This window comes from Nanorana parkeri, unplaced genomic scaffold (assembly GCF_000935625.1).
Source record: "Nanorana parkeri isolate BGI_ZX_2015 unplaced genomic scaffold, ASM93562v1 scaffold82, whole genome shotgun sequence".
NCBI classification, from domain to species: Eukaryota; Metazoa; Chordata; class Amphibia; order Anura; family Dicroglossidae; genus Nanorana; species Nanorana parkeri.
In genome coordinates this window covers 1,151,473-1,167,412 of record NW_017306350.1, presented here as the reverse complement: position 1 = coordinate 1,167,412, position 15,940 = coordinate 1,151,473, and the positions used below count along the sequence as shown (strand labels likewise).

Genomic DNA, 15,940 nt, shown 5'->3' with positions numbered 1-15,940 from the left:
ACCCAGATCCCCACTGTACTCTGCAGAGAGATAATATTTTATTGTAGTTTACTACCTTTAAAATGCTTACCTGTTGGATTAAAAAGAGAATTCTTCATGAGCCTGATTATGTGAAGTGAATGATTGGAATGTTTTATGTATAGACAGCTGAAGAGAAGTGTACACCAGAGCTAGTGGCACTAGCACTGGTGTACATTCATTTGTTCCTTGATTCAGAGCAGCAATAAATGCCCTTTGCAGCAAGATATTCCCAGCAGTCCTTTTCATCAATCCATCACCCTAGGTATAGGAATGGTAATATGGGGTACAGCTCCCCCCTCCCTTACCCTGCACCCTCCACAGGGGATTTTACCTCTACACATGTTAAGGCCATTTAAGTGATCTATTTAAAACGGGGATGTGATGTAAGCTGAATTTTCCTATTCTGTGACCTTAACTTGCTGACTAGCCCCCTGTGAATCAGGCACCTTAAAGGCTCACTGGTGTTAATTGCAAGGCTTTACGCACGGAGATGAAATGGAGAGCAGCTAGTACTTATCTTTAGGTGTGTGTGTAACAGCCAGGGAATGCGGCCATGTACAGTGACAGCCTCTCATGCCCTTAAAGCTGAAATCCTGCCTGCTTTACAAAAACAGTTATGCACAGTGACAGCCCTACAAAGCTCTAAAAGGAAAACTATAATGGTTTTGAAAATGTAAAGTTCTTTTTTTTCCACCATTTGTATTAGAAACAAACAAAAACTTCAGTTGGCCATTAACTGTTCATTTTTTTTTTTCCATTCAACCCCGTGGACTGAACAAAAAAAAATATAACAGACTCCTCAATCCACACTAAATAGCATGGATGGATGAATCTCATAGTAGGCTGTTGTATTCTGACAGTGGCAGTCGACTGGCTGCCGTCATGGTGTGCCTGAAAAATTTCCATTGATTTTCTGATCTAAGTATGATGGATGGAATGGAACCGACATGGCCACCCACTGAATAAATTTCGAAGGGTTCATCAAGAACTGGCCGTAATTCCCACAGTGTATAGCCAGCTTTACACTACAAAGTATTTGAACTGTACTTCCAAAGTATTGTAGATTTTCTAGTAAAATGCCCAGCCACACCTCCGTGTTTGGCAGCACCCTGTGACTAATAACTAATCAAGACAGTACCTAAACTGTGACTGCATTGACCAATATGTAGTTCATCTGGCACAGAAATACTATACAAGTTACTGCTGAAACTTAAAAGGTTTATATAACAGAGTGCCCTGGGAACCCAAAACATTGGGTGCTCCCTTATGCAAACTCTAAATTCATCTAGGAATTCAGTGTTTGCCTTCCCAAACCTTCACAATTGGTCAACAAATGTGACTGACATTTGGAGTTGAGGGAGTGGTTCAGGGAGGGATTATCCCCCATTAAAATGAAGTATAGGAATATCTTATGGTACCATAAAACAAAAATATGATCTGACAGGTTTTGCGGTCAGCAGTCTGATAAGGTTTTCTTGGATAACGTTTCTACAGTTTCATGTAAAGTTATTTTTTTAATTTTTACTCACAGGAATCAGATCATTTATTAATTGGCATATGTGTTATTTTTAATTAATGTGTTCAATACACCAAAACATAAGCACATCGGTTTCCCACATAGATACACTCACTTTTCCCCTTTCACATTCATCTCTAACATTCAATGAACAGGACCAATTTGTTATTCTTGGTGTTCCTTGTGGTGTTGATGATATAATTGTTTACAAATGTCCTTGAAATATAAAATATGCAGCCAGTTGGGGAATCCAATTAAATAAGAAATCTCCTGATATATGAAATGTAGTGGGATGCCAGGAGGTTAACTAAAGTAGGTCAGGCGTAAAAGAGCCGGTTTTCAAGAGGTTAGCCGTGCATGTGCACTGGGTCGTTCTTTTCTCCCTTCTCTGAACAGCGAGACAAGTATATGTTGTCACAGACGTAGAAAACAAAAGTTCCCATGTGGAAACACTGCTATAACAAGACGTTTAGACTGTTGATTTTCAAGTAGCTATTCAGCTGATTGCATTCATATTATTATATCTTGTTTTTTCATCTGCACTATTATATCTTGCTTTTTTCATCTGTTTTCAAAGTTCTACTTTGATTATTTGTTCTGGAAACTTTAAATGCTGCTGTTTCTTTCCACCTATGTGAATTATACAAAGTGGCGCATGCCCAATGGTGAAACATTAAAGAAAGCCTCAAGATATGCACATATGTACTGTAAACCATTCTGTAAAGTATAGAATGTTTAGCTGTTATATACAATGCAACCTTTCAATAAATAAGCACTCAATATTTCATATGGATCCTGCTGGGCCACTACTTGTATGTAGCGAATAAGTAGAGACAAAAAAAAAAAAGAATAATATATATATATACACACACACACAACCTTAAATTTTTATTTTGCTATATAGAGTCGCAAAAAAAAAAATATTAAAAAAGGCACCAGACACTTGTCTGTTAAGGTGTCCGTACACTTGCCGTACAGACAATGTGCATACGGCAAGTGTAGGAACACGGTGGCAGAAGACAAGCGTCATCACCCAACTCAGGGTGATGATGCTGGTCTTCTGGAGCCGTTTACCACCAAAACAATGACTACCTACAATAAACCTCATTGTAAAAAGGAACACTAAAGCAAAACCACAGTGTGATAATTCATAGGAGGATGCAGAGCCGGTTTATGTAATTAACAAATATGGCTGCCACTCTGTAAATATAACAATCACAAACAAGGTCCCTCAAACAAGAATACACATTGATAAAATTATTTACATTAAAGTTACATTAAAGGATATTTTTTTTTACACTCCCCTAATGTTAATGTGAGCACTTAACTTAAATGTTGTCTCTTAATCCAATCTTCCTCTTCTTTCCTGATGTTTTCATCTGTCTCTCCAGCGCTGCGGCGGGAGTCCGATACAGTGTTGACTGATCTGTCCTTGCTGGCACTTCCGATCCCACGGTGTCTGCATGCGGGTGCACGCGTCCATAGACTTACCTTACGTCTCTCCTCGTCTCCCGGCCGAAAATCCGAACTGCGCATGCGCCCGCCCCAAGATGCTTTGCGGCCACCCGAGCCGTTTCGGATTCTCGGATGGGAACGTGCGGCAAAGACGGGGTAAGTTTTTTTTTTTTTTACTTTTTGCAATTTATTATTATACAGGATTTATATAGCGCCAACAGTTTGCGCAGCGCTTTACAATATAGGGCAGGCATTACAATCACAATACAATTCAAGACAAGATGGTAAGGAGGGCCCTGCCCCTGAGGGCTTACAATCTAAAAGGGAGGGGGAAGTGATACATGAGGAGGGAGCTGCGTGGGGATGAATTGTTTGAGAACGTGATGGTTGAGCGGTTAGGTTGAGGTGGGATAGGCTTCCCTGAATATCTACTGCTTGCTAGCAGTAAATATATGCAAAAAACGGGTTTAGAACCCCTTTAGGGTTTAGAAACCCTTTAAGCTGATCTCTTTTACAAACAAAACCAATAAATACAGTGTCTTTGATAAAATAAAATAAGGCTTCCCTGTACTAACTTAAAAAACAAAGATGTTCAAAAAAATTTTTTTTTTAAATTGCGGTATACAGAAAAATATAAAAATATGAAACCAAAGTGATTTTTATATTTTACTATTGTGCAGATTCAAAATCAGAATACTTTCAAACAGAAATTGATGAAACACATTGCTTACCTGCCTGCTCCAAAGCCACCATTGTCGACTGTTCAATTAAATCTCTTTCTATAAAGACTCTGAAGTCCTCGCTGTAAACACTGAGGTCTGGTAGTTGGAATGTATAAATGGGCATCTCTAGAGGGAAAGGATCACTGCTGCATTCATTGGCCACATGCAGACGAGCCAAGGACACAATGGCTGAACTGGCATGAGATATGCCTCTCGACAGTCTTTTTTCTACACACGGGGAAAAAGAAAAATGCAGAACTCATTAAAGCCCCACTCCACAAAAAAAAAAAAACAATTGTCCTGCACTTGTAAAATAAAATGCAGCTTTCACCACTATACTCGCTTTCAATCCGACTTGTCTGCTCATCCACTATGATGTTCCTTTTCCAGGTTGAATGATACCCAGTGTCATTCAACCCACTTCATGTGAGCCCATAGTACTGCTGAATAGAATGTTACTAACAAGTTTTTACATGAGTGGCACTCTGTAAAGGAGTAATGATGACCACCTATTGCAAATGTTGGAAGAGAAGAGGAAGGACCCGTAATATCACATGACCATTGAGAAGCTAGAGAATTAAAGCCAAACCTTTTTTTTGGCTTTATGCCTGGTTTGAGTTGCAGGAATACATTTACTATTGTGCTCCTGTGACCCAGAGTCAGTAGATAGAGAGCTAATGCCTGCCTGGCCAGCCCTGCATACATAACCTGCATGCCTGCTGACAGAACAGAGCCGTGCTGCAGCCAGGACGGATCCTGACCATATTGTCCAAATCCCCCCTTGCTGCTTAAAAGACAGCTGGCTCTGCCATGCTAGAGCCAGAGCCAGCTGTGCCGGCCCCCTCCCTTGTCTGTCCATTCAATGAGCACTGGAAGAACAGAGAGGGGAATCCCTGCGGAGAGCGGCGATTGGCAGTCACTGCTCTCTGCAGGAAGAAGAGACCGAGAGCTGAGCAAGGTATTATGCCAAAAATGTGTGCTAACACAAATAGATACACATTAATGTGTAAAAAAAACATGTAAAAATCCTACAATAATGTTCGTTGATGGCACAGATTACACACACACATATTGGCACATACAATGTGCGTGCATAAAGGAAAATGTGACGCTAAGCAATGTAATTGCTTGTTCACACTCCTATGCTTTTTACAAAAAAAATATTTTTCTCCTTTTTACAGGAACTCTCCGCTCACTTGAGTTACGGTTTAAGGTGCTTCATAGTGTATGCTTCAACAGCACCATTAATTAATTTCATTCATGCATTTCATATACCTTTCTAATGCTATCCACATCAATCATTTAGTAAAAAAAATTTAGGTTCCACTTTTTCAGCTGTTCTTAAGTGGTCATGTGACTACTATGCACCCTGGTGGTAAAGGTTGGGGCAGAGCCTTCTGGTTCTGCGCTATTCAGCCATGTATTTACAGGCGGTGGAGGCTGTTGGTGTGGAGCCTTCTTGTGCTGGGCTATTTGGCCCTGTATACACTCTGTGTCTGGAGGCTGGATAAATTGCAGCTTGAGCTTCTGATGTCAGTACAGTAAACAAAAAAAAGCTAAAGAGAGCCTTAAAACATCCATGACACAACCAGAAAAAGGTAAGCATACCAACACCTGGCTAGAAAAAAAAAAAGTAGAATGCACCAGATTGTGCAGGATATCACAGCAAATACCAACAAAAAATCATAGACTCACTACAATAAAAATCAAGAGGTACCACCACAAACATCAATGCGCAATGGGCCTGTAAACTTGTTGCATACTCATTGCAGACTGAAGAGGATCTTGATATTATTGTGGATATTTACTTAAAGTAACATTAAATCCAAGAGGTAAACCTTAAAAATACATATCAAGTATCCTATTAATAAAAATGTATCTGAGTTGTGTATCACTGGGCTGTAGATCCTCAAATAATCTCAGAATTCATGCTGACATTGTCCTTCCTTCTGGAGGGTGGCTACTTCTGTTCCCCATGGACCCTTTATGGATGTAAAGTAGTCACCACTCCAAGCTCGCTCCTGTGATGGACTACAATCTCACATTTAGTTTACTAATTTGTATTGAGGCTGTAGTCCATCACGGGAGTGAGCTTGGAGTGGGGGGCTACTTTATAACACACACAGGGACCATGAGGGACAGAAGTAGCCACCCTCCAGAAGGAAGAACAGTTTCAAGACCAATTCAGAGATGATTTGAGGATCTACAGCCCAGTAATACACAAATAAGCTACATTTTTCTTAATATCTTAATAGAAAATAGAGTACTATTAATATCTTAATAGAGTACTGGAATGTATTTTTAATGGTTTAAAATGGGTGTTTACCCACTTTGACAAAAAAAATCACATCAGCATACAGCTCTGCATGCGGATATGAAATCATCTTCCATTATTTACAATTTATTTTTTTCCACTTCCTGGTCCACTTTGGTACAAATGATATAATTGTGCCCAAGCATTGCATCCTGGGAAGGTTACATCAGCAGAGAATTGGTGGAACATCTATTCTGTAATCTCTCAAGATTTCAGGGAAAAACATGTTCCTCCCTTGAGATGATGGTCACATGTCCCGGTCACATTTCCAAGAGTTCCAGGGAGTAAAAGGAGATCTATTAACCTGCCCTTAGTTAAAATGGCCATTGTGATGAGACTGAAGAGGAAAAGATAAATAAGGTATGCAAAAAAATTGAAAGCCTGCAATAATATAGAATACATGTTTGTAGATTGTCATTACTAAACATTTCTAAAAGGTGTCTTTGTTGTTATTTTGAAGATATGGGTAAAGTTCCTCTTTAACTCCTGAGTTTAGTGTTACTTTAAATGTTGTTATCCTGCACAATCAACTGTATGCTGGCTTTTGCTTTCAAGTCTTAAAACATGTAAAGGAATATCTGAAAAAATAAATCAAAATAATAATATGAGATTCTCCATATGCACCAGAAAAAACTATAATTGAAGCACTTATTTCTTGGGGCTTCTACATAAAAAATATGTACAAAACTGAAATGTGTTCCCTTTAATGATACGTTTGCTAGACTTCACTAGTGCTGGGTTGGGTGTAATTATTGTTAGATGTAGAGCTTAAAGTGGAAATCCAGCTATTCACAAAATTAGCTCTTGCTGTGGGGCTACTCCCACACTGCAAGGGTCAACTGCTCATTTTGTTCGTGGGGCCGGAAAACAGAAGATATTCTCACCTGACCCTCAGTCCTGTGGCAGTCAGCTCTCACCTTCCTCCCCTTATGTCCATTGGCATCCTGACGTCTAATGCAGGACCAGGTGAATAGACCTGCATTAGACATAACATCCATAGGACAGGTCTAGCAGCCAGATGGGATAGAGAATCTAGCCCCTAGGCCAAAAAGAGGAGTTAACCCTTGCAGTGCAAGTGTATCCACACTCCAAGGGTTAATTTTGTTAATTCTTGGAATTCCTCTTTAAAAATATATTAAACTCTCAATCTTTTACTTTTCAATAATAAGTCTAGATGAAACAAATATGCTTTGCCTTACAAAGTGTTTCTTTACATGTTTGCCCAAGCACTCACACTTGTACTTACTCATCATTTTCCCTAACAGCTGTCTCCAACTATCTCAGCTCAGCTCCCCTGAACTTCCTGTCCAGTACAAAATCACAGGAGACAGAACAGTCTTCAGCAGCTTTTCATCTACTGGCTTGGAGAAGGAAGGAGGAGAGGGGGATAAGGAAAGGGGGGAAGAATAGTGGTTTGCCCTGCTGTACCTGTGTGTTTGTGGAGATGCACACAGCTTACTAGCACACACAAGGGTGACTCCGTAGGCCCGTGGAAGGGAAAGGAGCCACCCTAATACTGGAAATCAGGTCCATTGTTCAGGGGATCAGTTGATTCCACAGGAAACTATGTTTTAAACATCAAAGAGCAGCATACATTGTAAGTAATTTCTTCTGCATTTGAAATAACTTAAAAACATGTTGACCTTAATATAACTTAAAGGCCACTCTTCCAGAACACCTTTAAAACTTTATTATAAAAAAAACAAAATCACAATCCATCCTCCCAACTGCATTTACAAAATAGTGCTTTCTTTAGGTACTCGATTATGTATTTAAATGTATACTATGGTCACTATGTTGCCCCGAGGAAGGGACCCTGCGTGGCCCCGAAACGTTTGCTTTACGACGCATGTGACATGATGTAACTTCAATAACTGCAGCAATAGTTTACGCATCAATCCTGTTGAGTGCTGGTGATCTTGCTTTGTAATCTGGATGAACACGGCGAAATCCGTGACATCATTACGAACACTAGTGTATACTGTGATGTCTTTGGTAACACAGATCTCATATAATTAGTACTGAAACCCCAAATCTAAAAAACATGAGTCTCAGGCCTGTCATGGAAACTGCCAGTGCCAACTTGTTTTTGAAGGTACAAGCTTTGGTGAAGTAATCCATATATGTACCTCAGTACTAAGTGAACTCCCTGGCTTGGAACAACCATGCAAGCAGACATGTCTGAACATCTGACCTGTATATTAAGAGATTTACACAAAGTTGGCAAAGACGGCTTCCATATTTCTATCCTAATCAGCTCCCTTTAATAGGTAGCCTAGTAAGGAGAATGCTAAATATGCAATCTTCTGTGAAATCCCTATTCATTCTTTAAGAAAGTTGCCATACCTTGAGCGATATCATCTTGTCTTTGGAGGTTTGGTCTGTCGATCTTGTTGATATGCTGGGTGATTTCTCTGTCCTGCTGCTTATAGTATTTGCCTTCATTAAACACTTGAGGCAAATTTGCTGTGTGCACCTGCCGTAGTTGTTCATAGTCACTTAGAGCAGCTGTGAGGTCCCAGTTCTTCCCTGACAAGTAGAAATGTTTGACAAGCAGATTAACAACTATACAGCAAGTGACAAAATGTGCAGCATTTATAGAGACAGCTTGTTGCCTTTATACATTTTCATTCTAATAGCATTTGTACAATAATTCACAGCCAAATACCGATTTCATTTAATTATAGAGAGGTTTTGTAGAGGCCAGACATGAAAACCAGTTTGATTGTTGGACGTAAGATTTTGAGCACACGGTATTTCCTGAGTAGTGTTGATATACATGGCCGGGTTAATAAAGCTAGTCATAGACAGGCAGATATTGCTGTAAGAACAAATAGTGGTCAGACATCTGCCCACCCTACAATCTATCACAGCACTGTCAAATGCAATGGCAGATAAAATGCTACGGTGCCCTTACTTGGGTGTACACAGTCATATGCTAATGCTACACAAACAAAAAAAATGGGGAGATACAGAAATAAACAATTTTGCTCTTAAAAGGAAAAAGGAGAACTAAATACCCCAATAATACAAAGAAACAAAGCAGGGTGGGGGAGGGGCGGGGGGCTTGTAGTCTGCACATCAGTAGTGTTAAAGTACAGGTGAAACTCGAATAATTAGAATATCGTGCAAAGTTCATTTATTTCACTAATGCAACTTCAAAAGGTGAAACTAATATATGAGATAGACTCATTACATGCAAAGCAAGATAATTCAAGCCGTGATTTGTCATCATTGTGATGATTATGGCTTACAGCTCATGAAAACCCCAAGAACCCCAAATCCACAACCTCAAAAAAGTAGATTATTACATGCAATCAATAAAACAAGGATTGTACATAGAACAATATCGGACCTCTGAAAAGTACAAGCATGCATATGTACTCAGTACTTGGTTTGGGCCCCTTTTGCAGCACTTACTGCAATTACTTTTGCACGATATTCTAATTATTCGAGTTTCACCTGTATATTGCTAATAAAGGAGAGGCACTGGAGCCTGTCAAAAGTTGTCATACCATATGACTTTTCCTGTTACTGGAGGGCCTCCTTTATTACATTTAACCGATCCCACTCCCCCTTTACTTGAGGATTTAGCTTCTGCAGATTCAGGGGTCTTGCACTGGCTTGGCAGTGGTGATCAGTAACAGTCTCAGCATGGCTCTGGTGGTAAGAAGTCTCAGGTACTGGAGTCCCCTGAACCCAACTCTGTAGAGTATGTCACTGCACAGTTACAGGGCCCTGTGTTTGCCCTAATGCACATGAGCAGTACCCTCATTTTATGTGCCCAGTGTATACTGTCTGCACCACTGGCCTATGACCATAATATAATGCATCTTTATTCTTAGGGTGCATGTACATTCTTTCTGTGAGAATGGAGGCAGAACTTAATGGTACGAACATATTTTCTGAGTTAAATGTAGTATCAGTTAAATACAGCATTATAGCCACTAGACAGAGGTAAGAAGCTTCCTGTGCCTGGAATGTGCTAAAAAAATGTGCTAATAGTGTCCTGGTTGCTATGACCACGGCGGTGATTTTTAGATGTCAAATTTGTACATAATTAGATTGGAGCTTTAGGGGATCTTACTTGACGGCTAATTGTATTATTGTTATTATATTTACAGAACAAACCTACTTACTTTATTCATCTGTGTACAAGTGAAATTATCTCTCTATCTCACATTTGTGTATATTTACTGTTGGGGAGAGCATTTTCACTGGAATTCTGTGATATTGCATTGGTATATACTGTGGCAGGGATCCCAACCTGTTAGCAAAGAAGCTATTGCTTCCTGTGCTATCTGCAGGTTTTTATTCTGATTTTTTTTTAGTATTCTGACAGTCGTCAGAGCTGCAGTCGTACCTTTCCGGGAGGAAGTGTTTCTCTCCCGGGCGGCCGGGAACCGCTATCTAATAGCGGGAGACTCCCGGAGCGTCCGGGAGAGTTGGGATGTCTGCTGTGGGTTAGTGATAGCTTGCACTAATTTGTCACTTTTGCCCGATGAAGGGACCCTGAAAGGTTCTGAAACGTTACATAATTCTTGCTTGTTTATAAATACATCCCTTAGTTGCTCACTGAGCACAGTGCATGTGATACATTAAAGGAGAACTATGAGGTGAGGGATTTTTACTCAACCTCATAGTTCGAGCCAACGTGTGACAATGAAACTGTCACAAGTCGGCTCAATAGATCGGGAAGTGAGCGAACACATACCGTCGCTCACTCACTTCTTGTGGATCTCGACAGTAATGTCGGGATCCGTCACAGCTGCGGTGGTCTCAGTATACCGCGAGCTACAGCGGTATATTTACCTGGGATGTCTACTGGGCACTTGTTTGGACAGATTTAGGTGAGTTATTCCTAAGATTTACTAAGAATTACAGGCCCAGAGTATAAACAACAAATTTCCATGCAAAAAAATTGTACCGCTTTTGGTACAAAATTCCTGACATAATCATACCGCCAGGGAGGTTAATATACCTATCATACATAGTTTCTTCCATCTCTGTGCCCCGTGTATATAAAGTATGTACCTCTTTAGGTCCACACACAAGAGCTCATGTACAAGGGACACATGAACCAAGTGTACACATTGGAGATGATTTACTAAAGGCAAAGAGCCTGCTCACTTTGCAGGGGGAATTTTCACTCAGCTTAATGAATGTGGTGAAAATTCACTTTGCAAAGAATACCCAACCACACTCAAGGAAAATAAAAACAAAAAACAGTAATTTAGCACTCGGGATAGAAGGTAAGATGTAAAAGAATTGTTGATAAAAATTCATAAAATTGCTAAAATGTCTAAAATTTATCAGGAAATACAAAAGTGTATAAAATATATATTTATACAGTGAGCAAAATAATTATTTGATCCCCTGCAAATTTTGTACGTTTGCCCACTTACAAAGAAATGAAAGGTCTATAATTTTTTATCTTAGGTGTATTTTAAATGATAGAGACAGAATATCAACCACAAATCCAGTAAAAAACACATGATACAAATGTTATAAATTGAGTTGCAGTTCAGTGAGTAAAATAAGTATTTGATCCCCAAGCAAAACATGACTTAGTACTTGGTGGAGAAACCCTCGTGGGCAAGCACAGAGGTAAGACGTTTCTTGTAGTTGGTTACCAGGTTTGCACACATCTCAGGAGAGATTTTGGTCCACTCTTCTTTACAGATCTTGTCTAAATCCTTAAGGTTTCTTGGGTGTCGCTTGGCAACTCAAAGTTTCAGCTCCCTCCATAAATTTTCTATAGGATTAAGGTCTGGAGACTGGCAAGGCCACTCCATGACCTTAATGTGCTTCTTTTTGAGCCATTTATTATATTAGAATTTTTTAATTTTGTGTTTCAAACTTTATCATACCTGGGATGTCTACTGGGCACTTGTTTGGACAGATTTAGGTGAGTTATTCCTAAGATTTACTAAGAATTACAGGCCCAGAGTATAAACAACAAATTTCCATGCAAAAAAATTGTACCGCTTTTGGTACAAAATTCCTGACATAATCATACCGCCAGGGAGGTTAATATACCTATCATACATAGTTTCTTCCATCTCTGTGCCCCGTGTATATAAAGTATGTACCTCTTTAGGTCCACACACAAGAGCTCATGTACAAGGGACACATGAACCAAGTGTACACATTGGAGATGATTTACTAAAGGCAAAGAGCCTGCTCACTTTGCAGGGGGAATTTTCACTCAGCTTAATGAATGTGGTGAAAATTCACTTTGCAAAGAATACCCAACCACACTCAAGGAAAATAAAAACAAAAAACAGTAATTTAGCACTCGGGATAGAAGGTAAGATGTAAAAGAATTGTTGATAAAAATTCATAAAATTGCTAAAATGTCTAAAATTTATCAGGAAATACAAAAGTGTATAAAATATATATTTATACAGTGAGCAAAATAATTATTTGATCCCCTGCAAATTTTGTACGTTTGCCCACTTACAAAGAAATGAAAGGTCTATAATTTTTTATCTTAGGTGTATTTTAAATGATAGAGACAGAATATCAACCACAAATCCAGTAAAAAACACATGATACAAATGTTATAAATTGAGTTGCAGTTCAGTGAGTAAAATAAGTATTTGATCCCCAAGCAAAACATGACTTAGTACTTGGTGGAGAAACCCTCGTGGGCAAGCACAGAGGTAAGACGTTTCTTGTAGTTGGTTACCAGGTTTGCACACATCTCAGGAGAGATTTTGGTCCACTCTTCTTTACAGATCTTGTCTAAATCCTTAAGGTTTCTTGGGTGTCGCTTGGCAACTCAAAGTTTCAGCTCCCTCCATAAATTTTCTATAGGATTAAGGTCTGGAGACTGGCAAGGCCACTCCATGACCTTAATGTGCTTCTTTTTGAGCCACTGCTTTATTGCCTTGGTGGTCTGTTTTGGGTCATTGTCATGCTGAAAGACCCATCCACGACCCATCTTCAGTGTTCTGGGGGAAGGAGGTTCTCATCCAAGATTTTATAATACATGGCCCCGTCAATTGGCCCATCAATGCGGCAAAGTTGGCCTGTATCTTTAGCAGAGAAACAGCCCCAACGCATATTGTTTCCACCTCTGTGCTTGACTGTAGGGATGGTGTTCTTAGGGTCATAGTCAGTATTTTTCTTCCCCCAAACACGGCCAGTCGAGTTAATGCCAAATAACCCAATTTTGGTCTCATCTGACTTTCTCCCAATCCTTCTCTGAATCATTTAGATGTTTATTGGCAAATTTAGACGGGCCTGTACATGTGCCTTCTTGAGGAGGGGGACCTTGTTTGGTGACTGTGGTCCCAACTGCCTTGAGATCATTCACAGGCTCCTCCCGTGTAGTTCTGGGCTGATCCCTAACTTTTCTCATGATCGTCCTTACCGCATGAGGTGAAATCCTGCATGGAGCTCTGGACCGAGGGTGATTGATGGTTATCTTGCATTCCTTCCATTTGCGAATAAATCGCTCCAACAGTTGTTTCCTTCTCACCAAGCTTTTTGCTGATAGTCTTGGAGCCCATTCCAGCCCTGTGCAGGTCTACAATCTTCTCCTTAACGTCCTTTGACAGCTCTTTGGTCTTGCCCATGGTGGTGAGGTTTGAATGGAAGAAAGAGATTCTGTGGACAGGTGTCTTTTATATACATAACAAGTTGTCATTAGGAGCACCTTCTTAAATTGACAGGACTAATCTGTGTACCACATAGCCAGTCTGTGGAAGCCAGAATTATTGTTGGTTGGTAGGGGATCAAATACTTATTTTACTCCCTGAACTGCAACTCAATTTATAACATTTGTATCATGTGTTTTTTCTGGATTTATGGTTGATATTCTGTCTCTATCATTTAAAATACACCTATGATAAAAATGATAGACCTTTCATTTCTTTGGAAGTGGGCAAACTTACAAAATCTGCAGGGGATCAAATAATTATTTTCCTCACTGTGTATAAAATATATACATAAAAAAAGCTAAGGAAGTCCTTTATGTATAGGCGAATAATAAACTGCAACTGATACAGACAGTTGAATCGGAGGAGTGGAAGCGTCAGCACTCCAAAAAAAGAGGCAGTGCAGGGAGACGCTCTGGAGGCAGTAGAGCATCCACAGCCTGCACTGATAATAAAAAAGGATGTTTTGTTTTCTCTTTTCGCTCATTTGTTATACCCTCATGTGTTATTTTTTCCTTTAGACAGGATTCAGACCTTTGCAGAATGCGTTGCTATGTTGCACTTTAACATGCACTGTGGTAAGGAAGCACATTTATTTTAAATGGGCTGCCAATACACCACAAGGGACCTGAATACAAAAGAAATAGACAAAATACGCTTTATTGTATTCTTCTAATATGTTTTTTTCCTGTAAATTATTTTCTAACCTACAAAAATTTAAAAATAGTCGCAAAAGAAAATAAAACCCAAAAACGCCTCAAATCCCCCCTTAAAAATACAAATATGTGCATTACTTCAGGGTTATAAATAATGATAAGGTTATTGCCTAATCAATAAGCCCAACATTCAAATATAAAAATAGTTTTGATCCAAAGGGGGTAAACAGCAGTATAGCTTCGTATACAATTTACATTTCTATATCTAAAGGGATTGTTCAACAAAACTTCACAATGGAAATCTGTAACAGCCAATCAAACTTAGTGATCAGTGAAAGCTACATTATGATTGGTTAATATTGTTTATAGCATTTTGCTGAACGGAAGCAGTGCTGTTTCTTACATGTTTGGTTGGTATTATGCTGTATTCATGTGTAATGATCTCAATTCCATCCACTAGGTGGTGGGCTATTCACACATCCTTTATACACAGATGTGATCAGGCGTTTTAGGAAGAAGAAAATCACTGGAAATTTTACTCCTTTGGTTGTTGGTAACTATATGAACCCCATTAATTTTAGAAATATTAAAGCTTGCTTAAAATACACTACAAAATGACTATGTATTGGCTTTGTATGCAGTCATGCTGTAGCTATATAATGGTTTAAGTGGGACTGGTTTTTATTACTCATTATTCGTCTGTGAGGTGCATCTAAAGCTTTTTTTTTTAGTTTTGAATAAAGTGGTGAGGGCTTAGGGCCCCTGGAAAGCTTTATTTGTTTCTAAAAACAAATAGGAACAGATCACCTTGTTTTCATCAATTACATTTAGTAAGTGACACTAAACTCAGGAGTTAAACCTTAAAAATGCATTCAAGTACCCTAACTAGCTTATTGGTGTATCACTTGGCTATGGGTCTTTCACATATCTGCTCCAATATGGAGGCTCTCAAAAATTAGAGTTAGGACCACATTTCACAGAGGAGCCTTGAAGAGGCAGTGTGGCTTCCACATATTTTGCAATAGTTGTGCAACTAAAACTTCTCTTTTTAACGCATACTGTTAGACAATGTAATGTGTTTTGTTGTAGGCTGGCTCGTGAGTGTGCTGGGAAATTTCTGTCTTTTGTACAGATTCTCAAATCATCTCTGAATTTATGCTGACACTGTCCTTCCTTCTGCCCCCCAACATTATATATTTTCTGAATGCCAAGACCCTATAGAATAAAATGGTGGTAGTTGAAAATTTTTATGTTGCGCAATATTAGCGCAACTCCTTATTAAACCCCAAAATTTAGTGACAAATTTAATTAAATGTCCCAAAACACAACAAATTACCAATTTTTTTAATGAAATATAAAAGATGAGGTTACAACGAGTAAAACGATACCCAACATGCCCAGTTTACAGATTGCGTGCGACCGTGAAACAGCGAAAAACTGCAGTACCCCAAAAAGTCAATAAAAGACGCTTTAAAAGCCCCCACAGGTCATCAATTTAGAGATACCCCAAAATACTGGCCCTAGAATTATTGCTCTCACTCCGGCGTGCGCGGCGATACCCAACATGTGTAGCGCGTTCGTCGTTTTCATGC

The 15,940-nt window shown here is 39.3% G+C and overlaps 1 protein-coding gene across 2 annotated transcripts in view; it reads right to left on the bottom strand.

Moving 5' to 3' along the window:
* Positions 1-15,940, bottom strand: part of OTUD7A (OTU deubiquitinase 7A) — a 117,968-nt gene that overhangs the window by 44,711 nt on the left and 57,317 nt on the right. For both annotated transcript variants that reach the window (XM_018552276.1, XM_018552277.1), the window contains 2 exons: positions 8,375-8,557; positions 3,724-3,942 (listed from right to left, as the gene is read on the bottom strand). In XM_018552276.1, coding sequence (XP_018407778.1) covers positions 3,724-3,942; positions 8,375-8,557 — 402 coding nt within the window. The remainder of the gene's footprint in view (positions 1-3,723; positions 3,943-8,374; positions 8,558-15,940) is intronic.